Source organism: Peromyscus maniculatus, chromosome 18, assembly GCF_049852395.1.
Source record: "Peromyscus maniculatus bairdii isolate BWxNUB_F1_BW_parent chromosome 18, HU_Pman_BW_mat_3.1, whole genome shotgun sequence".
NCBI classification, from domain to species: Eukaryota; Metazoa; Chordata; class Mammalia; order Rodentia; family Cricetidae; genus Peromyscus; species Peromyscus maniculatus.
The window spans coordinates 20,003,244-20,029,419 of NC_134869.1; the positions used below are offsets into that span (position 1 = coordinate 20,003,244).

General features: G+C 41.8%; 1 protein-coding gene across 4 annotated transcripts in view; it reads left to right on the forward strand.

Moving 5' to 3' along the window:
- The window catches only part of Cep83 (centrosomal protein 83), a 113,586-nt gene that overhangs the window by 29,267 nt on the left and 58,143 nt on the right, over positions 1 to 26,176 (forward strand). For all 4 annotated transcript variants that reach the window (XM_076554652.1, XM_076554651.1, XM_076554653.1 and 1 more), the window contains exons 2-5: positions 8,309 to 8,582; positions 9,045 to 9,195; positions 20,650 to 20,742; positions 22,970 to 23,101. In XM_076554652.1, the coding sequence (XP_076410767.1) occupies positions 8,410 to 8,582; positions 9,045 to 9,195; positions 20,650 to 20,742; positions 22,970 to 23,101 (549 nt within the window). In that variant the 5' untranslated portion in view covers positions 8,309 to 8,409. The remainder of the gene's footprint in view (positions 1 to 8,308; positions 8,583 to 9,044; positions 9,196 to 20,649; positions 20,743 to 22,969; positions 23,102 to 26,176) is intronic.

Here is a 26,176-nt window from a genome sequence, read left to right on the forward strand (position 1 = left end):
GTGTTGACTGTATAGAGGAGTGAGATGTTTCTTGCCATGGAGGAAGTCAGAGTACATGTGTTTTATTTATTAACAAGCTAGTGTCTTCGGGGTTTTATTGCTGTGAGAGACACTATGACCACATCAACTCTTATAAAGAAAACATTTAATTGGGATGACTCACTTACAGTTTCAGAGGTTCAGTCCATTATCATGATGGGGAGTATGGCTGTGTGAAGGCAGATGAGGTGCTGGAGCTGAGAGTGCTACATCTTGCAGCCAACAGGAAGTCAACTGACAGTCACACTGAGGGAAGTTTGATCAAAAGAGACCTCAGAGTACACCCCCATAGTGACATACTTCCTCCAGCAGGGCCACACCTAATAGTGCCACTCCCTTTGGGGACCATTTTTTTTAAACTACTACTTTCTACTTCCTGGCCGCCATATCAAAATGCAAACAAAACAAAACAAAACAAAACAAAACAAAACAAAACAAAAAAAGAAGCATTCAGTCCAATTTCAAAAGTTCCCATAGTCTATAACAGTCTCAAACTTGTTTCAAAGCCCAAAGACTCTTTTGAGATGCATAGCAATCTCTTAACTGTAACCCCCCATAAAAATAAAAATCAAAAAGCAGATCAATCACATATTTCCAGCATATAACGGCATAGGAAATACATTGCCATTCCAAAATGTAGGGAAGGGAGCGTATTGAGGAAGTCCTGGATGAAAGCAATACTGAAAACCAGCTGGGCAGGCATCAAACTCTGGAGCTCCATGTCTGATGTCCAAATGTTCTTCAGCTCTCCAACTCCTTTCAGATTTGTTGACTGCAACACACTTCTTTTTCTTGGGCTGGTTCCACTCCCTGTTAGCATGGGCATCCTCAATGGGTATCCCATGACTCTGACATCTCCAAAATCTTGGGTTTCTCCAGATCAATCCAGGCTTCAACTTTACAGCTTCACAAAATGGCCTCTCTATTAGGCTCTATTCAGGGCCTCTATTTAGGGACACCCCTGACACAAGCCTGGCCTCGGTGGCTTTCTTTAGGCATTGAGGCAAATTCCATAACCCATTTCTTCTATCTTTGAAGCCAGAACCATGTGGCCAAAGCTGCCAAGTTAAGTTGTTTGTTGAGACTGGAATATGGCCCCCTCATTCAATTACATCTTCAACAACTTTCTGTCTTTCACTGCCTAAGCTTGGCTGTCCTGAAACTTACTCTGTAGACCAAGCTGGCCTCAGACTCAGAGATCTGACTCAGACTCTGCCTTCCCAGTGCTGGGATTAAAGGTGTGCCCCACCACACCCAGCTCTAAGCTTTTCTTTAGTTGCTTTCCAAATTTGGCTGGTGGGATCTTGTTCTGAGGGTCACCACTCCTTTATTCCATCTCTTAGCTTATCTCTTTGAACCCAAAGTTTAGCTCTATTCCACTTCCTGGTGTTCTTTTTCTCCTCAAAATTTTCATTTTGTAATTTACTTTGATCAGCTTGCTCCTTATCATTATAAATCTTCATAGGCATGAACACTAGTAATCACACAACAATGTATGTAAGCTGTTTTGAGTTTTCTTCTGACAAGGAAATTAATCCAAAACAATTCACGTTAACCTCAAGCAGACTCTTTGGACGGGCAAAAGGCAACCACTTTCTTCATCAGAATATCACAAGAGTATGTTGTTATTTATTAAGCATCACAATGTTATTCATTAAGTGGCGCTGTTTACCATGTGAGAAAAGCCACAAAGCACAACAAAACTCACTATAAGGGTTTATTAAGAGACAGGAACAGAAGGGGGCACTTAGGCCTATGGAAAGATAGTGCAAGGAGAGAGGGGAGGGGTAAGTGGAACCCGCTTTTATAGATCCAGCCCCGCCCCCTGCACATGCACATATGGGCTTACGTAGCTACGCCATGCATGTGCATAGATTTTGTGATCACACAGTGCATGGACTACACAGGACGTAAGGCCCTGGGATGACTAAGCATCTTGTCAGTGCATGTGGGCCATGGCAGAGTAGCTAGGAATTCTAACACATACTAGGCAACGTATAATTCTTCTCCTCTGAAATCTCATGAGTGAGCTCACCACAGTTCAGATAACTCTTAGCACCACTGTCTTCAATGCTCCTACTGGTATGGCCCATTAAGCAGTGCTTAAAGCATTCCACTGATTTCCTGACCCAAAGTACCAAAGTCCAAATTCCAACAAACACACACATAGTCAGGCCTATCACAGCAATACCCCAGTCCCTGGTACCAACTTCTGTCATAGTTAGGGTTTTTATTGCTATGAAGAGACACCATGACCATGGCAACTCTTATAAAGAAAACATTTAGTTGGGGTAGCCCAGAGGTTCATTCATTATCATCATGACGAGGAGCATGGCGGCCTGCAGGCAGATGTGCTGGAGCAGAGAGTGCTACATCTTGCAGGCAACAGGAAGTCAACTGACAGTCACACTGAGGGAAGCTTGAACAAAGGAGACCCCAAAGCCCACCCTCACAGTGACACACTTCCTCCAACAAGGCTATACTTCCTAATAGTGCCAATCCCTTTGGGGTCAATTTTTCTTTCAAACCACCACAGCTAGCTTAGAGAAGATTAATTAAATGTTTGGTAGAGTTAGTGCTTCATTGAAGAAGAAATGCATTGTTGAGCTTTTGTGTTTGGTTTCTTTTGGGGGGCAGTCTTAATGTGTGGCTTTATGCTGATCTCTGAACTGGACTCAAGGGTGATGGTGATGATGTTCCTGCCTCAGCCTCCTGTGCGCTGGGATTATTGATTTGCTTTACTGCTTTGACAGTGTTTTGAACATTGAGTAAGAATTCACTAGATCAGATGTAGAGTGATGGGAAAGGCATTCTAGGAATGAAGTTGGTATTTACAGATGGGGAAGTAAGTGCTTATGTAAGTGGTTGGTATACTGAGAAATTTTAAATTTGGGCTTTTACCCCTAAAATATACTCGGCCGGCTCCTATTTTGCCATTTACTTTTTACTTTGATTGTTCTTAAAACAAAGAGACTTTCACAGATTTAAAAGATCTATTATAGGCTATTAAATATGTAAAAAAGTGCTTAAGGGAACTGCAGATTAAAACTACAATGAAATATCACTTTATACTCCCTAAAATGGCTAAAATTAGATTTACAGCCCCAACTGTTGGCAAAAAAATGTAAGGAAGCAGAACTCGCTCTCATATGTTGTTCATTGAATGGAAAATGGTACAACTACCTTAGAAAAGAATTTGTTAGTTTTTAAAATATAAAATTATACATATGCACATAGTAACCATTCTTACATTTCCCCTTCCAAACAGAACACGTTCCACAGAATGTGCTTATTCTGTTATTCACCAGGAATTGTGGTTACATTTTCTCCCTATGATTATAAATTTGTCTGTTTTTTCTTATAGCTCTGACAAGTCTGCATATGTATTTAGTAGCCATAGTAAGTGTATATAAATTTAAAACAGCCACCTCTGCCTTTAGCCTTTATCATTATGGATGTCCCTCATTTGTTTGTTTGGAAGGAACTTAAAGATTGACTCATCTGATAGCACAGATTTACCATCTATCTTTTGATTAATCCTTGCAATATCTTTCTCAAACCCTTTCCTTCCAATGTTTCTTGCTCTTATGTTTAAACAGAGGTCTTGTGGAGGTACATATGGTGAAGTTATGATTTTTCTTTTAAATTTGTTTTTGTTTGAGACATGCATTCTGCATATGTTAGTGCAATTACTGATGTGTAGGTGGACTTTTCTCTAACCCTCCAGCCCTCTCCCAAATAACAACACAGAGACTTATTTTAATTACTATTATTAGTTTTTTCTAGACAGGGTTCCTCTGTGTAGTTTTGGTGCCTGCTGTGGGATGTTCTGTATGTTAAATGTGTTGCTGTAGTTGGTTAATAAATAAAATACTAATTGGCCCGTAGCCAGGCAGGAAGTATGGGCGGGGCAAGGAGAGAGGAGAATTTTGGGAAGTGGAAAGCTGAGTCAGGAGACGCTGCCAGCCGCTGTCATGAGCACCAACATATAAGATACTGGTAAGCCACAAGCCATGTGGCAAGGAATAGATTTATAGAAATGGGTTAATTTAAGATGTAAGAACTAGATAACAAGCCTGCCACGGCCATACAGTTTGTAAGCAATATAAGTCTCTGTGTGTTTACTCAGGTCTGAGTGGCTGCGGGACTGGCAGGTGAGAGAGATTTGTCCTGACCATGGGCCAGGCAGGACTGGAGAAAACTTCAGCTACAGGTGCCTATCCTGGATTTCGCTCTCTAGACCAGGCTGGCCTTGAACTCACAGAGATCCACCTGCCTCTGCCTCCTGAGTGCAAGGTGTGCACCCCCCCCCCTCGCCCGGTTCCATGTCGCATTTTAATGGTCACACTAGGGAAGCATTGGAGGGTCTTTATTATAAGGAGTTAAGTGATAGGAATGTGTTAGGCTCCTCAGCTATGGTTTGTGTCAGGTATTCCTAGTCCCCCACCTAAGCTGTCTTCAAAAATGATTTAACTTTATTTAGAGGCAAGGTCTCACTATGTAGCCTTGGCTGTCCTGGAACTTATTTTAATCAGGCTGACCTCAAACTCACAGAGATCTGCCTGCCTCTGCCTCCTGAGTGCCTGGGTTAAAGGCGTGTGCAGCCGTGCCCAGCTCACTAGACTATATTTTAGAGATGATTTTGGTGAATAGTAAAACTAATTAAAAGTACAGAGGGTTTCTATATACCACATCTCCCTATATGTACAACTTTCCTATTGGCAGTACAACTAATGAGCCTACATTATTATAACCAAAGTCCTAAATTTACATAAGCTTCATTCTTGTCGTAATGTCTGTAGATTTGGACACTTGTTTATAAGCACCTATCCGCAATTATAGTATCCACAGGAAAGTCTCACTGCTTTAAACCGCTTCTGCATGCCCCCTCCCCTCAATCCTTTCTACCCCTTGACAACGATTCGTCATTTTACTGTCTCCATGGCCCACCCCTGGATGTGGAATAATTGGAACCTTACAGATAGTCTTTTCAGACTGGCTTCCTTCACTTAGCAATATGTACTTATGCTTTCTCCATTTTTCCTCATAGCTTGACAGCTTATTCTTTATTAGTGCTGAATATTCCATTGTGTCTAAGCTACCTTTAATCCATTCATTCATGGGAGAAATCCATGGAGTCTGCTTAAAGGGTGAAGGAATTTATTAGTGGGGAAACTTACTACAGCACGGGAGATTTAGTGTAGGGTCCTGGAAAGCTTAGAATCAGCCCAACGCTGATCTGCTGAGACAGTCCTCACCATCCAGCCATGAGCAAGAGAGGAGAGCGGCCTAGTGTGTCTCAGGTCTTAAGGTAGCCCCGAGCCACACCCCAGGGCAGGTACTTCAAGGTCATAGGTAGATAGGACAGTTACCTGCTCCATCTCTAGAGGCAGTGTTTACAAGGTCATAGACAGAACAGCTATCCACTACAGGACAATTAGGAATAAAGCTGCTATTAAGATGTATGTGGAGGTTTTAAAAATATGGACCCATTTTTAATGATTTCACTAAATACCATGGAATAGGATCAGTAGTTCTATAGTAAGAGTATGTTTAACTTTGTAAGAACTGCCAAACTCTCTTCCAAAGTGGCTGTACCAGTTTTCCTTCCCACCAGTAAGAAGAGTTTCCTTCTTTTCTTAGGTATTATTTAGAAGTGTGCTTAACTTCCAAGCATTCTCAGTTTTTCCATCTATCTTTCTCTTGTTGACTATTTGTTCATTTTTGGTTATTCAAGCAGGGTTTCTCTCTGTAGCCCTGGCTGTCTGGAACTCTCTGTGTAGCCCAAGCTGGCCTGCATCTGCTTTCCAAGTACTAGGATCAAAGGCGTGTACCACCACCACCACCACCACCACCACCACCACCACCACCACCACCACCACCACCACTCAGCTCTTACTCATTATTTGTATAATTCCTTCAAGGTTAAGAACCAATACTGGGGGTTGGGGATTTAGCTCAGTGGTAGAGCGCGCAAGGCCCTGGGTTTGCTCAGCTCTGGCGGGTGGGTGGGTGGTGGGTGGGGGTGTGTGGACATGACGATGACGAGAGACAGACAGACACACACACAGACACAGACACACACACACACACACACACACACACACACACACACACACACACGAGACAACCAATACTGTATGATTACTATTCTCTTTAATTTGTTGTGGTTTTGTGCTAGAATGTGATTCCTTTCTCTTTTCTTTTCCTTCCTTCCTTCCTTCCTTCCTTCCTTCCTTCCTTCCTTCCTTCCTTCCTTCCTTCCTTCCTTCCTTCCTTCCTTCCTTTTTAGAGAAGATTTTTCTCTAGTATTCATTTCAAGAACCTGGTTGGTCCTAGGAGGTAAAACTCCGAAAAGTATGAGGACCACCTAAAACTGGGTCCTGGAGTTTTAACTCTGAGAGCTGCCTTTTCTAGCTTTTCCCAGTTGGTTATTACACTTCAGTCTGCTCTCCTTGCCTGGAAACATTCCTGCTTACCCTTTTCTGCTCTAGTATACTGTTACTCTTGAATTTTCCTATTGGCTTTTTTCGTGGGTGTGGTTTACCTTGTGACCTCATCTCCTTTTTGGATACAAGAAGACTCTTTGATTTTTTTTTACATTGTTCAGCTTTCTGCTTGTTAGGGTGAGCCTCTTAAATGCAGTTGGGAATCAGGACCCTGCTCTAAGCTGGTTTTCCCCTCTGGTTGGCAGTGTGGCAGCCGTGTGCAGTGTCTAGAGGTTCTGTATAAGATGTCAGGCAGGATGAGTTTCTTGCATCCTTTCCTTGAAAGTCCAGGAAGTTGAAATCTCTGAATGTATTGATATGTATTGATATGGTCAGTTGAGCCATGCTTAAAATGAGCAGTAGAGTGAGTGAAGAGTAAGGGGGAAAAGGTCCTTAAAGACCCACCTCTCTGGAGGCCCGCAGAGGTTCCTAGGGAGATCTGAGCTTGCTTTACCAAGGAGCTGCATTAGAGAATTGCTTGACCCCCTGTGTGGTTACCAGGTGATTGGAAGGGTCTGCACTTGGCTGTGCTGGCATTTTGCTCCACTTCTTGGCATTCCTATGAAAAGCCCTTTAGAAGAGACAGAAGGGGCCGGTGGATTAGGACCCAGGCCCTCCCGAGGCTATCCTGTGTTTCTCTCTGCCTCTCTCCCCTCTATATTTCTATCTAAATCTTTTATCCCTCTCTCCTTAAGAGTACCCTGGGGAAAAAGTGGGAGCTGGTCTCCCACACCCCTCCCATTCACACTTCTGTATAGTTTCAAAGGAAACCTAGGCAATCCAATTTCAGTTTATAGGTGTGTGTATTTGTATATATGCATGTGTGTATATGTGTAGACATGATAGTAATTTAGCAGAGATTATATTCAAGCAAGAAGGTTTTCCATAAGCCAAAGATCCACTGTTGTAATAGAAGGGAAAATATATGTATATCTAGTGGTCTGGAGAAAGGTTAATGATGTTATAGGGATAGAACGATTTGAATTAATTTTATTTTCTTGTAACAAAACATTTCCCCATCATTTTTAACTTGTATATGCAATAAACAATTAGTTACTGCAGTAATTAATGCTGGATCAGTATTTGGGGGGTAGGCATAGTGATCTTCTTTTCTGTTCTTAGCATAGTATAACACAGGAAATGTTCAATATTTGTGTGCTAATTGATTTCTTGTTTGGATCTGCCTCCCAAGTGCTGTGTGTCAGAAGACCGTTTGCAGCATGACTCACAGATATAATTACTACTGGAGGTCATCTTTGTGAAGATGTTATTTTTCTCCAGATACTTACCAAGTTCTTCTATATAATCTTCCCCTAATCATTGGAATATGTATTCTATACTAGGATCCACTCTTGAAAGTTCCCCACAGTAACTTTGAGAAATAGCTTAATTAGTGAATCAAAGATGACTTAAACTGGAAAAGTTCATACTTCTGGTCTCCTGGGTTCTGCCTTAGCAAGGAAGAGTTGGAAATACTCCTGACAGAAAACTAAAAACGAAAGCCTCGACTTGTTCTTTTCATGGTTGTCGGTTGCCTTACAAATATGGACACCTTGTTTAAGGACTAGTATTTGAAGGTGCAAGCTTGATAGTTACAGAGTTTCTTCATGGAAGTAAAGACAAGTATGAACCTATGATTCAGCTTTGTTTTTGCATTTGTTTTATGAGTAGGTAGAAATCTAAAAACTGAACTTTAAAAAAGGAAAATAATGGTTAACAGTTATGTAAAACCAAAGGCTGCTTAGGTTACTGAGTATTAATTATGTGCATTCTTTATGCAGGCATGATTTGGTCTCCTGGGATTCTGCCATAGCAAGAAAGAAGTTGGAAATACTCCTGAAAGAAAACTAAAACAAAACAAAAGCCACAGGTTATTCTTTTCATGGTTGTCGGTTGCCTTACAAAGATGGACACGTTTCCTAGTGTATTTCCTCCTGGTGGAGACAGTAGTAGGCTGAATCCTGAGCCTGAGTTCCAAAATATGTTAATTGATGAAAGGGTACGATGTGAACATCATAAACATAATTATCAGGCTCTGAAAATTGAACACAAAAGGTAAATTACTTAAATTTTGAGATAAAGTATCGGGGGCGAGGGGGAGGTGGCTGCTTAAAAAATTGCTGGTGGAGTTGTATTGGCTGAACATTTGCTCTGGAACAGGGGGTGTATTTTTGTTATTTTACAGTATATTTAGTTATACAGTATAGTAAAAATAAATTGCTTTGTTCAGATCTATGGTATTCAGTGGGTTGTGAATGCAGTATTATTTGAAAGTAGTAAGACACACATGAACAATATTTAACAATAAATATATCTAGGTAGATAAATGTGTTTTAAAATTGCTTTCAGAAATCACAGTGTTAATTAGATAAAAGTTTGCAAAGAAAAAAATTATTACAAGTTTAATGGAATGTCATATCAGTCTTGTTTTTCTGTAGTATTGGTTTGCTTTATATAAAGCAGTGAATTTGAATGTAAAATATGCATTTCAAATTGAAATTCTTGTTAAAAAACCAGGTTGCAGGAAGAATACGTAAAATCACAAAATGAACTTAAGCGTGTGTTGCATGAAAAGCAGACTAACCAGGAAAAATTCCAGCTGCTCCTTGAAGAGTTAAGAGCGGAATTAATGGAGAAAATTAAAGACTTGGAAGAAATGAAACGGCAGGTGAGGAAGTATATTTGAATTTATATAAAATTAGTCGTGTAGTTAGTGGAAATAAGTGGTTTTGGTAAGATTAATGGAAATAAGTAGTTTTGGTAAATTTGTTTTTTTTTTCCTATGTTGCTAATAGTGACTTTGCTGTATCTGCAGTTGATATATAATCCAGTCTTTCATATATTTTATACAACTTCTTAAACTGTAGGCCCCAACCTCATATTAAATTGCATAAGTAAGGTAGGGGTTATGAAAAAAATGGCAACTTCCAAAAATTGATTCAAAATGAAACCCTAATGAATCTGAGGTGTTTCTGGCAACACTGTGTTCCATTACATGGCTTTACTGCAGTCTTGGTTCTGAACATACAATTAGAGTATTTTCACTGTGCATACCATCAAGCCATCCAATACTAAATGAGCATTGTCTAAAACACCTTAGCTCTTATTTGAGACTGTTGTATGTAACAACTAGCAGTGTTTTTACTCTATGTATGAAGTTTTCTGCTCTCAGAATTAGTGGATTATAATTTGTTTTTACAAAAAATGAGAGGCTTATATAAATGGAAGCAATGTTTTTTTGTTTGTTTTAATTTTGTTTTATTTTTTGAGACAAGGTTTCTCTATGTAGCCCTGAATGGAAGCAATGTTGAACTTGAGGCATTTAAGATACTCTTCAGACATTGCTCATTTAATCTGTTCCTTAAGAGTAAAATCTAAATGTATGTTTGTTGTAAGCATATATAAGAATAAGCTTAAGGCTGAAGTGGCTGTATTGGCATCACATAAAATAGATTGCAAGACAAAGAATTGGTTACTAAAAAGGACCTTTATAGTGAAAAGGGTCAATGATGACCTTCATCAAGTAACTGTGTTACTGTTTCTTATCTTTCTCATGCGGTAAAGGTAATAAAAGTTTCTACCTAATATGTTGTTTGTTGTAAGACCTAAGGGGATAATATATATTTTTAGTAAGTACTTGGCATATGGTAGATACTCATAAATGATGGCATTTTCATTCTGATTGAAGGCAGGAACTTGTTTTCAATGTGTCTGATGCCTAGCAGATGAATGTCATGAATGAATGGAATAATTAATTAATCAAGTTTATTGTTCTGTTAATACATAATGCTGGATTTCTTTCTCATATATGCCTGTTGCTGGAGAGCTTCTCTCCAGGTTCCCCAAGCCCCGCAGTCCCACAATCCACTTATAAAATAATCACTCAGACGCTTGTATCACTTATAAACTGTATGGCCGTGGCAGGCTTCTTGTTAACTGTTCTTATATCTTAAATTAACCCATTTTTATAAATCTATAGCTTGCCACGTGGCTGGTGGCTTACCGGCTTCTTTACATGCTCTTCTCCTGGTGGTCTGCAGTGTCCCTCCCTCCTTCTTCCTGTTTCCCCAATTCTCCTCTCTCTTTGTCCCGCCTATACTTCCTGCCTGGTCACTGGCCATCAGTGTTTTATTTACATAGAGTAATATCCACAGCATATGCCTAGAGTATCAATATCTTCAAAGTTGTCTAGTTTTCTTTCATATCTGTTACAGGTTCTGTTGTATTCCTCAAAAAGATAGGTTGAAGTCCTAATCCTTCAGTATATGGTCTTATTTGAAGATAAGGGTTATTGCAGTCATTATTGTTGATGCGATCACACTGGAATATGGTGAGCCTTTAACCCAGTGTTCCTGACGTGTTTATAAGAAAAGAGATGAGGTGCAAGAGGGAGATGGGGTGATGGAGACTGCCTCTGGGATGACTTGGGGTGGCAGCGACTGCTGTGTGATGATGGAGGCATCTGCACAGCAACACAGCAGAGCCCCGGAAAAGGCACGGAAAGATCATCGTAGGTGTCAAAGGGATCGTCGCCTTGCTAATACCCTGATTTCAGACTTCAAGCCGCGCCCCCCATTCCGAAACAGTAAATTTTCTGTTGTTTGTAGCCACGCAGGTTTTAATTTTCTTCCATGCCTAGGAAACTAAGATAGCTTCTAAAATAGACCTTATTTGTAGAGCAGATTTTATACAGGGCTTCAGTGCTTTAGTACTAGAGAAACCTCGTCAACTTGTGCTCTGAGGTAGGGTGTCCAGTGCTGGCAGGCTGCTCTGGAGCCAGATTGCCCTCTGCTTCGGCTTCTTCTGTATCTGGAATTACAGGCAGGGCCGAGCCACCTGATTAACTTCAATTTTAATATTGTTTTTATTTTATGTATCAGATGCTTTGCCTGCATGTAAGTCTGTGCATCACATGTGTGTCTGGTGCCTAAGGAGGCCAGAAGAAGGTGTGGGATCCTATGCTGGGTCAGTTTTAAGTCAGCTTGACCCATGCTGAAGTCATTTGAGAGCAGGGAACCTCAATTAAGAAAATGCCTCCAGAAGAGCAGGCTTTAGGCAAGCCTGTAGGGCATTTCCTTAATTAGTGATTAAGGCCCAGCCTGCTGTGGGGGGTTCCTTCCATCCCTGGGCTGGTGGTCCTGGGTTTTATAAGAAATCAGGCTGAGTAAGCCAGTAAACAGCACCTCTCCATGACCTCTGCATCAGCGCCTGCCTCCAGGTACCAGCCCTGTCCTGACTTCTTTGATGATGAATGGTGACGTAGAAGTGTAAGCCAAATGAACCCTTTCCTCCTCAACTTGCTTTTGCTCATGGTCTTTCATCACAGCAATAGAAACCTTAACTAGGACGGATCCCCTGGAACTGGAGTTACAGAAGCTTGTGAGCTGGGATATGGACCTGCGAATCAAACCCAGGTCCTCTGGAAGAGTAGCCAGTGCTCTCAGCCACTGAGCCATCTCTCCAGTCCCTAGTTAACTTTAAAAAGTAATACATTGTTATTTACAGATTAGTATATGTCAAATATTTTCTTCCTCATATTGAAGTGAAGTGCTGTTCTTCCTGTGATCTTATTTGTGTATTCCTTGTATGTTATAACATTCCAAAAAATCTTGGGTATTATAGATTGCCAATGTTTGAGGACAAATGTAATTCTTCTAGGAAAATTTGTGTCTTACTAACATACCTCGTTTTATTGTGATATTTATCTGATACACACACATATACATATGTATATCTTAAAAATGGACTGCTACTGTATTTACTGCCCTTGCCAAGGTAGAGGACCTTAGCTTGATGTCTGACACCCACGTCCAGCTCACAGCTACCTGTAACTCCACCTCTACACACTATGGGCACCAGCACTCAACATATACATACTACACACACACACACATACACACACACACACTTAAAAATAAGCTAAAGAAATACACAAGAGGAGGAGAGGGAGGTTTGATTTAGCTATTTACTTTAATGTTTGTTTTTAATTTACACAAATTATGTTAAGAAAACTTCAGTAAATTGAGCAGCATCTACAAGAAATATTCAAGTGGAGGATTATGAAAGATGATTTTGAGAAATGTACATCTTTTATCTAACAGGAAGAAATGCCTATGTAGCATTGACTGCTCTACTGGCTTTCATAGGCAGAGCTACAAAAACATTTATTTAAAGCACATTTCTGCATCAGTAGTCAACAGGAGTAAAAGTGCCTGCCTCATAGGGTAATTGTAAAGATGAAATGAGACGTTGCAAAGGAAGTATTAGTGCTTTGATGTGTAACACTTAAGTGATCTGTACCTTTAGGCTGTTATTACAAGTTAAGTATTTCTTATGTGAAGGGTGTGGAAGCAGAAGTATTCAGATAATTGAAGTTTTCAGCTTTTGGAGTATTTCAGGCTTCAGTGATTGACACTTCTAATCTGAAAATCTGAAGTCCAAAATGCTCCAAAATCTGGAAGTTCCTGAGGACTGATACGGTACAAAAAGCTATAGCATTGGAGTGATTGAATCTCAGATTTTTTATAGGCTTTAATCAGTAGTACATCTTCCTGGTCAGATGCTTTTTTAAAAAGCCTCTAAGGGCGGGGAATGGCAAAGAAGTGTTCTCCTGACGACTCTGAGGAAGTAAACTCCCATGTGAAGACAGGAGTGTGACAGACGATGGGCGGTCCCCAGGAGCTGAAGGCCATAGTCCTGTCAGCGTGAGAGCTGGACTCTGCTAGTGTAACTGGTGAGCTAGGAAAGAACTCCTGGTCCCAGGCAAGATTCCTGCCTTAGCTGCATTCACTTGACACGAAATAGAGAACATAAACTCAGCTGTGTCCAGTATCCTAACCCAGTGGTTCTCAACCTGCGGGTTGAGACCCCTTTGGGGGTGTGCATTGAATGACCCTGTCATAGGGGCCATCTAAGACCATTGGAAAACACAGGTGTTTACATTACAATTCATAACAGTAACAAAATTACAGTTATGAAGTAGCAGTGAAAATAATCGTATTGTTGGGGGTCACTGCATCATGAGGAACTGTGTTAAAGGGTCGCAGCATTAGGAAGGGTGAGAACCACTGCTCTAACTCATAAATAGTGTAAGATAATACAGGTAATGTAATAATACAGGTCTTTTAATTTAAGGTCATTTTGTTACTTGGGTTCTGGTATTTGAAAATTGGCTACAAGTGTAACAAATGCTTCAGACACTGGAGTAGTTTTAGAACTGGAAAGTAGTCAGTAAAGATAAGAATTATGCCGGGCAGTGGTGGCGCATGTCTTTAATCCCAGCACTTGGGAGGCAGAGGCAGGCGGATCTCTGTGAGTTCGAGGCCAGCCTGGGCTACCAAGTGAGTTCCAGGAAAGGTGCAAAGCTACACAAAGAAACCCTGTCTCGAAAAACCAAAAAAAAAAAAAAAAAAGATAAGAATTATGAGGATCACCATAAGGTTTAAAGCAGTTTAGGAAGGCCTGAATGGTCTTCATAAGATTGTCTTAAAAAAATAAAAGGTTGGAGAAGAGATTAAGGAAGACACGTGACCTATGACCTCCACACATGTGCATATGTGTATACTTGCACACATGCGCATATACCTCACAACAATGTACATTACCCTCCCCTCCAGTACACAGAGATTTACATGTAAAACATAGATTGCGCCACTTATTTTCTGTTGCCTGTAGTAAAGTGTGAAACATAAGAGATTAGTTGAAGGGAGAGCTCTTGAACAAGAAGAAAACAGACTAGGTACTTTTCAGAAAAGTGTTTTCCCTTTCCAAATGATAAAAATGCTACACAGCAGAAATATATATTGAAACCGTTGTATAAAGACCAATTGCCACCACGCCTCAAGATCTCAGATTGAGCAAAAGAAGAAAATAATCACATCCAGGGCTTGTCAAGAGAGCATAGATCTCTTCTCTTTTTCCTCGACCAGAGGGTGGGTCTCTGAGAAGTGTGAAGTATTGTCTTAGCTGTCTAGGGAAAGCATAAAAATACAAATAGGATTATATAAGAAGGTCTGCACATGTAGGCTTTGTTTAGTGGGGTGAAAGCCTCAGAAATTCCCACAAGACCACTGTGATTTTGAGACATTTACTCGGGAGACGGTCTGCTGGCTTGGACTGAGATGGACTTAGGAAGTACAAAGTAACAGAGGCTTTTGGATCCACAGAATCTCTACTGGTAGAAAGAAGGCCTTTAAACCTAGACACATGCTCCCTTTCATGAAGAAGAAAGGACAGCCTCAGACAAAAACCAAGAGCCTGCCAGGCGGTGGTGGCCCATGCCTTTAATCCCAGCACTCAGGAGGCAGAGTTCGAGGCCAGCCTGGTCTACAAAGCAAGTTCCAGGACAGCCAGAGCTGTTACACAGAGAAACCCTGTCTCCAAAAACCAAACCAAATTAAAACAAAACAAAAACCAAGAGCCCAGAAAGCTGAGCCTTGAGCCACAGAGGCTTTGAAACCGAGTCAGTGGAAGTCCTAGCGCTTGGCTACTGGATTTCAGAACATTAAGGGACAGCGACTTCTTTTTTTATTTATACATAACTCCTACACTACGCCCCTTTTCCTTTCCCAAACCATATTTCTGCCTAATACACACTTAAGAACACTTTTCCTGTTCCCAGGGCCTAAAAAATCATTCATTGTAGTGTAGATCTGCTGCTGGGATTTTTCTTCCAGCTTTTATGTGTTTGAAAAAGTTTGTTTTGTAAAAGTATTTTCACTGAATATTGAATTCTCAGTTGACAATTTCCCCCTCTAATTCCTTAAAGATATTTTTAGTTTAGTTTAGTTTTTTTTTTTTTTTTTTTTTTTTTTATCAGTGTTTCATGTAGCAAAGGCATTGCCATTCTTACATCTGCGTCTTTGGTGATCTAAATAATACTTTAATGCTAATTATTTAAAATTCTCTCCTTGCTTACTAAAATTCTGTTAACTTAAATTTAGTCTTTTTTCTTTTTTCTGTGTGTTTTGTCCCAGAAAATTCCTGTGGTGTTCATTTTGGTCTTGTTCATTGATGTTTTCATTATCTATTCTGAATTAGACCAGGTGGTATCTTTTTTTTTTTTTTTTTTTTTGGTTTTTCGAGACAGGGTTTCTCTGCGAAGCTTTGCGCCTTTCCTAGAACTCACTTGGTAGCCCAGGCTGGCCTCGAACTCACAGAGATCCGCCTGGCTCTGCCTCCCGAGTGCTGGGATTAAAGGCGTGCGCCACCAACGCCCGGCCCAGGTGGTATCTTTTTAAACTCAGAATTATAAATTTCATCTCCATAGTTATCTCTTTATATGTTTCTTAGCTCTTTAACACGTTCCATCTTTTCTCTAGTTTTTTGAACAGTTAGGGTAACTTTGTAACTTAGTCTTAATGTCTTGCTGTGTGACTTTGGGTCTGTTTTAGGTTGGCGCTTTTACTTAGTATCAGGTTGTTTTTACTTACTCAGCATCAGGCGGTGTTCTGTGTCTTCTCATGCTTGGGAACTTTTGTTGACGCCAGACACTGTGCATTTTACTTTGTTGGGGGTGGATACTTGTGTGCTCCTCTTTGGTCTGGGCCACAGTCTTGTCACTTGCAGACAGTTTCATGGCTCTAGGCTTTGCTTTAGGATGGAGTTAGAGAGGCCTTGGGTCTGTGACTTATTCCCACTGCTGAGATAGGACGCACATGATGATCCATTTATTTGTGAAATGAAGGTTTTCATTCTGGCTTTTGGAAACAGGATTATTCACAGGCTGTGTGAACTTTTAGTACTCATCTCTCATCTTTTCAGGTGGTCTTTCCTTGGCTTACATAGTTTCCTTATGTCCTCACCAGTCCTGTACTGAATGAGTCCAAACCTTGTGTAGATCTCCTAGCTCTGTGCACGATCCTCTGGGACTCTGCCCCTGTGTTCTTGAATCCTCAGTTATGTTTCCTGGGGACGGGTTTATGAGCCTCTGCTTGTGTCATCTGTGTGTGCCGTGGCCTGGATCCTCTCACTATTTTTCATCCTTTGGAAAGTGACCTTTTGAATGGTATTTTTGAAAACCATTTAATTTTTTTCTTCATAATTTGGCTATCTAGTTTTTATTATATTACTTTGGCTATGTTTAAACCTTTTTTTTTTTTTTTTTTTTTTTTTCAAGACAGGGTTTCTCTGTGTAGCTTTGCACCTTTTCCTAGAACTCGCTTGGTAGCCCAGGCAGGCCTCGAACTCACAGAGTTCCGCCTGCCTCTGCCTCCCGAGTGCTGGGATTAAAGGCATGTTCCTCCACCACCCGGCTAAACCTTTCATTCTTTATTGACTCTTAGTTATGGAAATCTTCAGCATGTACAGTAACATAGAGGGGTGTAGTGTATCCTCATGTATTCAGCACCTCTATCGTCTTTGGACCATTGGTTTTAGCTGTTACCTTACCTTCCAGTCTTTTTTGTCATTCTCTTCACATTAGTGTGAGTGAGACCATATTATTGCAGTCTTAACTCTGTCAGTATGTATCTTTGTTACAGACCAAGACAGCAATCTTTTAAAAGTTCAACTGTCATATTTTCACCACACTGAAACTCGTATTCTGCAATACCGCTTAACTATTCACCTTTGTTCTGAACTCCTTAGTTTCCCTAGTTTTCCTTGCTTTTCTCCTTTTATGATTAAGTTGTTGGAAACAGGATCCTATTAATTTATTCCTTCTCGTTACCCTCCTGCTTAGCTGGTTTGCTATCACCTAGACCGGACACTGTAGTTAGGCCTGGTCTCTCCTCCCATAGCCACAGCTTTGTCCCGCCAAGGCTTTTGTTCTATTTGTTCCTTTGTAAACTCCAACTACTGTAGTATTCTTTATACTTTTTCTCTCCCTCCCCATCTGCTCTGGTCTCCTCTCTTTTTGACGGTCTCTCTATGTAGCCCACACTGACCTTGAACTCAGCACACTCCTGTTTCCATCTCCTGAGTACAGAGGTCATAGACCTGAGGCAGCATGCTTGGCTTGTTAGTGCTGAAGCTTGAGCTTGTCCTGTGTGTGTGTGTGTGTGTGTGTATTAATTCTATCTAAAACATCTTTTCTCTTTATTTTTACTTTTTAATAGCTTTTGTTTGCCTACTTTATTATTAGTTGTGCATGATTTATTTCTCACATCCAAATTTGAATGTATTATGGGAAGATGCATGCTTCATTTGAGTCTTTGCAACCTATAGAAGGTTGTTTAGGGTCTTTGTATGCTTCAGTGTAGCTTCTGTGTGGGGTTTGTGGAGATTAGCTAAGTTACCGCGTGTAAGATACCCAGAGCAAAATGGGATGTAAATGATCATATATTACATAATGTTTTATGTTTAGGAGACTTTCATTCAGTAGAGTGTGTAGTAGAGTGTGGAATATTGAATAAACGAATGAAATTGTACATTATTCATGTTTTCAAAGAAACTCATACAAATACGGGCTATATTATTTTTCAGCCAGCATTTGTTCATTTGTTCTTTTATTGATTCATGAAACAGGAGTTTAGTAGTTCCTATATGGTAGTCAGTGATGAAAGGTGTTGGAAAAATAATGACGAATCTTTGCGACAAGGAGTGTGCCCATATGCTGCTTACATAAGTATTAATTATTCACTGAAGTGAGCACTGTAAGAGAGTATGACAGAATAGAGCCAAAATTAGTTTTGCTGGTCAGAATAACAATTAGCCTTTCTTTAAAAAAATTATGTCTTTAATTTTTTTAAACTTTTCATTGATTCTTTGGATTTTGCATCATGCATCCAGGTCCCACTCATCTCCCTGTCCTGTCCCCTCGATTCTGCCCTCTGCCCTTGCAACCTCCCCCCAGAACAAACAAACTTTAAAACCAAAAACCAAAACCACAAAAAATTCTCATCATGGAAGCTATAGTGTGGCCCAGTGAGTCACACAGTAAACCCTTCAGTCCATACATCTTTCTTTACTTGTGTTCATTGCAATGAGTCATTGATCTGGTTTGAGGCCTCTGGTTCTGCTCCACTGTCAATACTGGATCCTCACTGGAACTCCTTTTGGATATCCTGTTGTTGTCCTTTATCATGGAGATTCTGTAGCTTTGGATCTGCAGGTTCAGCCCCCTCCCATCCTCCAGCAGTTCATAGATGAGGTGGATGTTGGTATGGGCTAAACTCATAGCCCTGGTTCTGGGTTTGGGTGGTAGCTGGGTTGGTCAGCCTGCCAGCTTTCCCTCATTGTTGCCACATGGACGAGCTCTCCAGCACTGCCCCAGCTAGTTTACCCAGTGCAGCAGACAGCAAGAAGCAGGGCCAGTGCTCCTGCTCTCACCCCATCAGGCTGCCTCACCCACACTCACACCACCAGAGCCAGCTCTACTATTTTGCCCAGTCGAGGTGCAGGACCTGCTCTCCCAATTGCTGCAGTTGGTGAGGGCAGGACCAGCTCTTCCATTCTCACGTCCCAGAGGCTGGTTCTCCTGCCTGCCGCAGGTGGCAAGGGGTGGGTAGGGGAGGGCATATTTCCCTCACCCATGTCATCTCATGACATGCTAGGGAGGGGGACGGGGGAGGGGGCACTCTCCTTCTTTCAAATCCACAGGGCTGGCTCACCTGCACCCCCTACCAACAGGGTCAGCTCTATTGTGCTGCCCAGGCAAGGTGCAGGAACCACCCTCCCAAGTGAGAGGCAGGGCCTGTTCTTCCTATTGCGGCAGCCAGTGAGAGGTGGGTGGGGCCAACTCTGTGCAGCCCTGTCCCCTTGGACTTCAGTGGTAATAGGAGCCACAGACTGTGACAGACGGTGACTGTAGCAGGGCCATGGACCCAGACATGGCCCCTGGCAGCAGCCCAGGCCTGGATGACCCTATGGCCCTGGGTGGCAGCATAGGCTACCCAGATCTGTATGGTCCAGCAAAGGCTCTGTACTTGGATACCAACATGGTTCTAGGTGGTAGCCCAGGTTCCTGATATCCGCATGGCCCCTGGTCCTACATGGGCCACAGACATCCATGCAGACTCCAGCTGCGGTTGGACCATGGACCCAGACATGGTACTCAGCAGACGGAGCCCAGATGTCACCATGGCCTTGATTGGCAGCACAGGTCACCCAGACTGGCATGGACTCAGGGACAGTGCCCTCAAACACCCACCTGACCCCAGGTGGTGACCCAGACCCCAGGTATCAGCATAGCCTTCGATGGCAGCAGGAACTTGGGACATCACCGAAGACCTGCCTACTACAGCACCATGGACTCAGACTTGGCTCCAGCTGCAGCCCGGACTCTATACTTTTAATTTTTAAGATTATAATATAATTGCATCATTTTCCCCTTCTATTGAAAATAAATCTGAAGAATTTTCTCTGGTATAACGAATTACTACACCTTTATTTTATTTTTAGAAAATAGACCATCAGTCATTGTATCTAGCACAATAACCTTGGCTGACGAGTTCATTCTTAACAGTCATAAAAGTTATCAGGGATTTTTCTACACAGGGTTTCTCTGTGCAGCCTTGGCTGGCCTGGAACTCACTCTTTAGACCAGGCTGGCCTGGAACTCAGAGATCCTCCTGCCTCTGCCTCCGCCTCCCAACTGCTGGAATTAAAGGTGTGCACCACCACCCCCAGTATAAAAATCATCGTTTTTCTTTTTTTCATTAGTCGTATTTTTGACACCTCTGATACCAAGATTGAGATTCTTAAAGTATTGTTTTGGGGCTGGCTATGTTTATCTTTTTCTCTTTCGCCCATTTTGAGTGTATGCACGTCTTTACTTACCTGTGGGAACACGTGCATGTATATGCAAGTGCACGTGGAGGCTGAGGTTGACGTTGAGAATTATCTGCGATTGCTCTTCTTTATCTGTTGAGATGAGATCTAGGTCAAACCCAGAGTTGGCTGATAGAGGCTGGTATTGCTCGTCAGCTTGCTCTCAGGATCCTGTCTCCACCTCTGAGTCTGGAATTATAGGCAGGCTGCCACATCCACATCCATTGCTTGTGTGGCAGGTGCTTTAACGCTAAGCTATTCCCCCAGCCCTGATAAGTTGTATTTAATGATTATACAAATTAACCACCATGTAAAAATGTCTGTAATTAGTACTTGTCTTAGAAGAGACTTTGAAATAGGGAGAATTCTTCATTTTTGTATTTATAGTTGTTTGTATTTCTTTATGTACTAGGTATTAACACCCCAAAAATTGGAATTGGTAAGAGCCCAAATGCAGCAAGAATTAGAAGCTCCAATGCGAGAGCGTTTCCGGACTCTTGACGAAGTAAGTCACTAAGTGGAATAACTGCATTCATCTTTATGCCTCAGGAAAAGCATCCTTCATTTACCCAGGCCCTCTGCATGGCAGTCCCTGCTGGTCTCCAAGGCCTGCTAGGATTGGACTCCATTATCTCTGTTCTCTTTGGTCTCCTGATGTTTGTGAAATGGTGGGATTCAAGAGTGTGCATGGGTGCTGTGTCTGCCTTGAATGTTTATTGGAACTCTTGGCTGACTCCTCAATCTCTTGCAGCTCTGCCCAAAGTGTTCCTTCTTCAGTAAGCCTACTGACTGCTCCTATCCCGTTGTTCCCAGCTTACTGCTGCAGCCTGCATTCCTGCCACTCCTGACACCTGTGGAGTTCCTCACCTCCCTGGTTTAGTTTTCCTGCCATCCCTGTTCTTTCTAATATGCTAATCTGCTGTATTATTGTGGCTTTTGTTTTAGCACTTTTAGAACGGAAAAACACAATAGAATGTTTTAGCACTTCCTTTCCTTTGCATGAAAGGACGCATTTGATTTTTGTCCACAAGTTCCTAAGAATGGTGCCTAGCATACAGCAGGTGAAATGACATTTACCACCTGAAGGACGGGTTTCACGTCATCTGGACTTGTTGTTTTCCTTGTTGCTTTGATACCCCGACAGAAGCTGCTTAGAGAAGGAGCAGTTTATTTTGGCTTACAGTTTGAGGGGACAGTCCATGATGGTGGGGAAGCGTGGGAGCGGGATCACGAGGCAGCTGGCCATGTGGAATCCTCAGCCAGGGAAGCAGAGGGTGAGGAAGGCTGGTGCTTAGCTCCTTCCTCGTTTTTATTCAGCTGAGAACCCAGCACATCGAGTAGTGCTGCCTTCACTGAAGGAGGGTCTCCCACCTCAGTTAGCCCCTCCCAGGTGTCCACAGAGGCTAGCCTGATCTCAGCAGTGCTTGGAGCCTGTTCTCCCAGATCAGTCTACATCCTGCCGAGGACAGTCAGTGTTAACAGCACACAACCTCCAAAAGAAAAGTACTCATTCTTTTGGGCTGACCAGATTTCTTACGTTACTAAACATTTGATAAAGAGGATGGGAAAAGACTGCAGAGAAGCACATTAGGTATTGCCTACACATTTTATATGCTAGCTTTCGAAACATACATCAGTTCTTACACTCATAAATTATTACTATTTCCTCAAAGTGGAACCCTTCGGGAGATTGGAATGGTCCAAAATACTGCCATTGTGCAGGAAGACTTGCGAAATTCTCTTTTGTAATGATCTATTTATCGATATCCTTATTTTTCAAATATGCCCCTAACAGCAATATATCCTAATGGCATCCTAATGGCTGTAGAATGAATTTTTTGTAAATAAAATCACTCATACCAGGGCTAGGTATTCAAGTTAAATAAGAGCAGGTTTTAAAATCATAGTAAGTATGAAATGAATTATTGCAATATTAAACCTTAAGTTAGTATACTAAGTATTCAAATAACCTTTTTTCTACTTTGAGGTTATCTAGTCTGACTTCTAGAGAGAGATAGCTTATACTTTGTTATACTTGTTAAAATCTATCTATATTTAGAAAGACCTGGCACATTCTTAACTACTATTAAGTGCAGAGAGGGTGACTTTTGTGATGCTGCACATTTGTTCCCACAGTGAGAATCAGTGAAGACAAAGCATTACTTGAATGATAATTCATTTTATTAGTCCATTCCAAGGAGCATACTAATCGATTTCATTTTTCTCTTTCCTTTTTCATGAGTAGTGTGTGTGTGTGTGTGTGTGTGTGTGTGTGTGTGTGTGTGTGTGTGTGTATGTTGTGCATGGCGTGTGTTTGCCCTTGCATGTGGGTGTGTGGACACATGTTGAAGTACATGTGTGGAGACCAAGGCTGATCAGGAGTCTGATTACTCTTCACCTTATTCACGAGGCAGCTTCTCTTACTTGAACCCGAAGTTCACTGACTCAGCTAGTCTAACTAAGTGCTCCCTGGTCCTTTCTCTGCCTTCCAGTGGCTGCCCTTGCTAGTGGACCCTCCAGTCCACCAAGCAGTTCCGTTGGTTGTGGGCGTCAGAACTCCTGAGCAGAAGCATCATAACTACTGAGCCAAGTCCCTTGCTCTCGTTGGCCTTTTCGTTTTCTTTCAGAATGGCTGTTAATAGAACCGAAAATTATACTATACAGTGGTTTTTGGAGAGGGCACACATTTCACTTATAGATTTTCCAAACATTGCAATCTCTTTGTAATTTAGGAAGTGGAAAGGTATAGAGCTGAATATAATAAGCTTCGCTATGAGCATACATTCCTCAAGTCAGAATTTGAGCACCAGAAGGAGGAGTTTACTCGTATTTCAGAAGAAGAAAAAATGAAATTTGAATCAGAGGTAAGTAATCAGTTACACTGCTATATCAGAGATTGTTGTAGTGAATACAGTTTTATGATTATATATTTTTATAAGTCCCAAGTTAGAGTTGATTGTGTAATTATGTGTTATTAATTAGCGAGGTACTTGTTTCCTTTCTTTGTCAGCAATTTCTTGTGAGTGTTTTCCTTTGGCTATTTATTTCATTTGTTTTATTTTGCCCTAGCCAGTGGAGATAGATACATCCACAGTCCCATGTTGCCATAGCTATGCAGAGACTTTTCTCTGTAAATGTCACTTACATGATGTCCTCTGGTTAGGAGCAGTCACTTCCTAGGTAGCTCTAGTTTCAGCCTGTACCTTGTTGAGTTGCTGTAGATCACCCTCCTCAGTTCTTTTTGACAGCCCACCACAGTGTTCCTCCAGCACGTGTTCCTGTCTCATCCCTGGGGCTTGGGGCGGCCATCTCACTCACTTTGCAGTTCGTCTTCTGCTTTTCTAAAACTGTTTTTCCCGTTCACTCTCTGTCTTACTCTTGATGGTTTCATTATGATAAGAGGAGCAAGTAGCAATTCTGCTGTAACATTTATAAAACTAGGCTAACCTCATAGCAGTGCACTATATGTTATATAGAAAGACAACTGCATGTTACTTATATCATTGTGTTTATTTGGAATTGAAGTATTCTTACCTTCCTTTACCAGTTACCTGACACTTGTAGTGTCTCGGACATCTAAAAGAGCTAAGGCCACAGTATTTGGCTTAGACTGGTTTATTCTTAGCAGTGAGCAGTTTCTTGATTGTTCCATAAATTATCTAAACTCTTGATCATTAAGTTCTTTAGCATAAGAGTCCTTGAACATTATGGGTATTTTAAACAGGTTTTTTCACCTAGCTGTTTATTTCTTTTCACAGTTTTAAATGCTTTATTTAGGTTTAATTTTGTTTTCATTTAATAGTAAGATGAGAAAAGACTTATTTGAAATTAGGAAGCTGAGGTACAAGATAAGAAACCGTCAGAAATTTCACAAGGTCATCAGCTAGTGCAATAATAGAAGTGGGTATGTTAACTTTTATGTTAGAGTTTTAGGTTTGAAATGATCAGTGATTTGAGGTTCTTACTCTGATTAGTGGCCACCTAACTTAGAGTTTTGATAGCTATGAAGAGACACCATGACCACGGCAACTTTTATAAAGGAAACATTTAATTGGGGTGGCTCACTTATTGTTTCAGAGGTTCAGTCCCTTATCATCATGGTGGGGAGCAGATGTGGTGCTGGAGGAGTAGCTGAGAGTCCTACATCTTACAGGCAACGGAAAGTCGACTGAGACACTGGGCGGTATTCTGAGCATAGGAAACCTCAAAGACCGCCCCACAGTGACACACTTCCTCCAACAAGGCCACACCTCCTAGTAGTGCCACTCCCTGTGAGATTATGGGGCCAATCACATTCACACTACCACACCACCCAACAACTTCAATTTTGTTAGGAGTTCAGCTGATTGATACTATTTGTGGTTGTAAACGGCTCCACTCACATCTGTAAGTACAACAGATTATGACCGGTAAACAGTCTGTTGTGGAAAGTAGAGATGATTAGATTTCCAGTGTAGAATGAAGAGTCGGTGTGCTGCGAGCGACTGCTGAGCGAGGTTCTGTATGGCGGTGCTCTCGTTCAGACCTTGCCGGAAACCGGTCGGCGTGCTTACGTGGGGGGAAGTGTGTGTTCTTCAGAGTCTTGATTTTGTTGCCTTTCTTGTGTTTTATTTTTGATGAAAAGAAATGTTGGTCTAAAAATGTTATTTACTAATATATTTTTCTCTAATGAAAGACCAAATATTTAAAATTCAGATATTTGAAGGGATTGTTAGCGTCTAGAAAAATAAGACTTTCTGCTTTTCCCATTTCCCAGCTCTTCGCTTATTGAAATACTTCAGTTGCTGTACACAGAATAGTACTATATACAGTAAACTTGGTGTCACAGTTGTGGATTATGAAGCTGTAGATATGATTTCAGTTAGGGTTTATAGGGTTTATAGATTAACCAACTCAAAGAGAAAAGTGTTATTCTGACTAATGGTTTGGAGATGGTTTCAGTTTGTGATTGGTCAGCCCCTTTGCTTTAGGCCTATAGCTGCCCATCACTGTGGAGGCAGAACAAGTGGTCCACCTCATGGCTGGAAGGGAAAAGCAAGAGGAAGAGGAGGGCACATTTCCATGACAGGAAGGCCACCTGGTTATCCTCCGTCTTAAAAGTTTTGACCAACTCCACTCACTCCAGAGTGGGGGATAAGCCTTTCACACACTTGTCTTGGGGAAAGCACTGCAGATCTAAACTGTAGCCGCTGGTAAGTGGCAGAAGAAAGGCTTGCAGCTAGCAGAACTTGCTTTATCAGACATAAGGTAAGGGAAAACTCGGGAGGGAGCTGCAGTTCTCTGAGTTCAAGGCCAGCCTGGCCAGCCTGGGCTACAAAGTGAGATTCTGTCTCAAAAAAAGAAAAAGTTAAAAGAAGAGGCTGGCTGCCTCACGTAAAAGTTCGAGGTGAGGCGCAGTGCTGACGCGTGGCTGCAGCAGTGTGTTTAGAGGTCTGCCTAGCTGCAGCAGTGTTTAGAGGTCTGCCTAGCTGCAGCAGTGTTTAGAGGCCTGCCTAGCTGCAGCAGTGTGTTTAGAGGTCTGCCTAGCTGCAGCAGTGTGTTTAGGGGTCTGCCTACCTGCAGCATGTGTTTAGGGGTCTGCCTAGCTGCAGCAGTGTTTAGGGGTCTGCCTAGCTGCAGTAGTGTGTTTAGAGGTCTGCCTAGCTGCAGCAGTGTTTAGGGGCCTGCCTAGCTGCAGTAGTGTGTTTAGAGGTCTGCCTAGCTGCAGCAGTGTGTTTAGAGGTCTGCCTAGCTGCAGCATGTGTTTAGGGGCCTGCCTAGCTGCAGCAGTGTTTAGAGGTCTGCCTGGCTGCAGCATGTGTTTAGAGGTCTGCCTAGCAGCAGCAGTGTTTAGAGGTCTGCCTAGCTGCAGCAGTGTTTAGAGGCCTGCCTAGCAGCAGCAGTGGTTAGAGGTCTGCCTAGTTGCAGCAGTGTTTAGAGGTCTGCCTAGCTGCAGCATG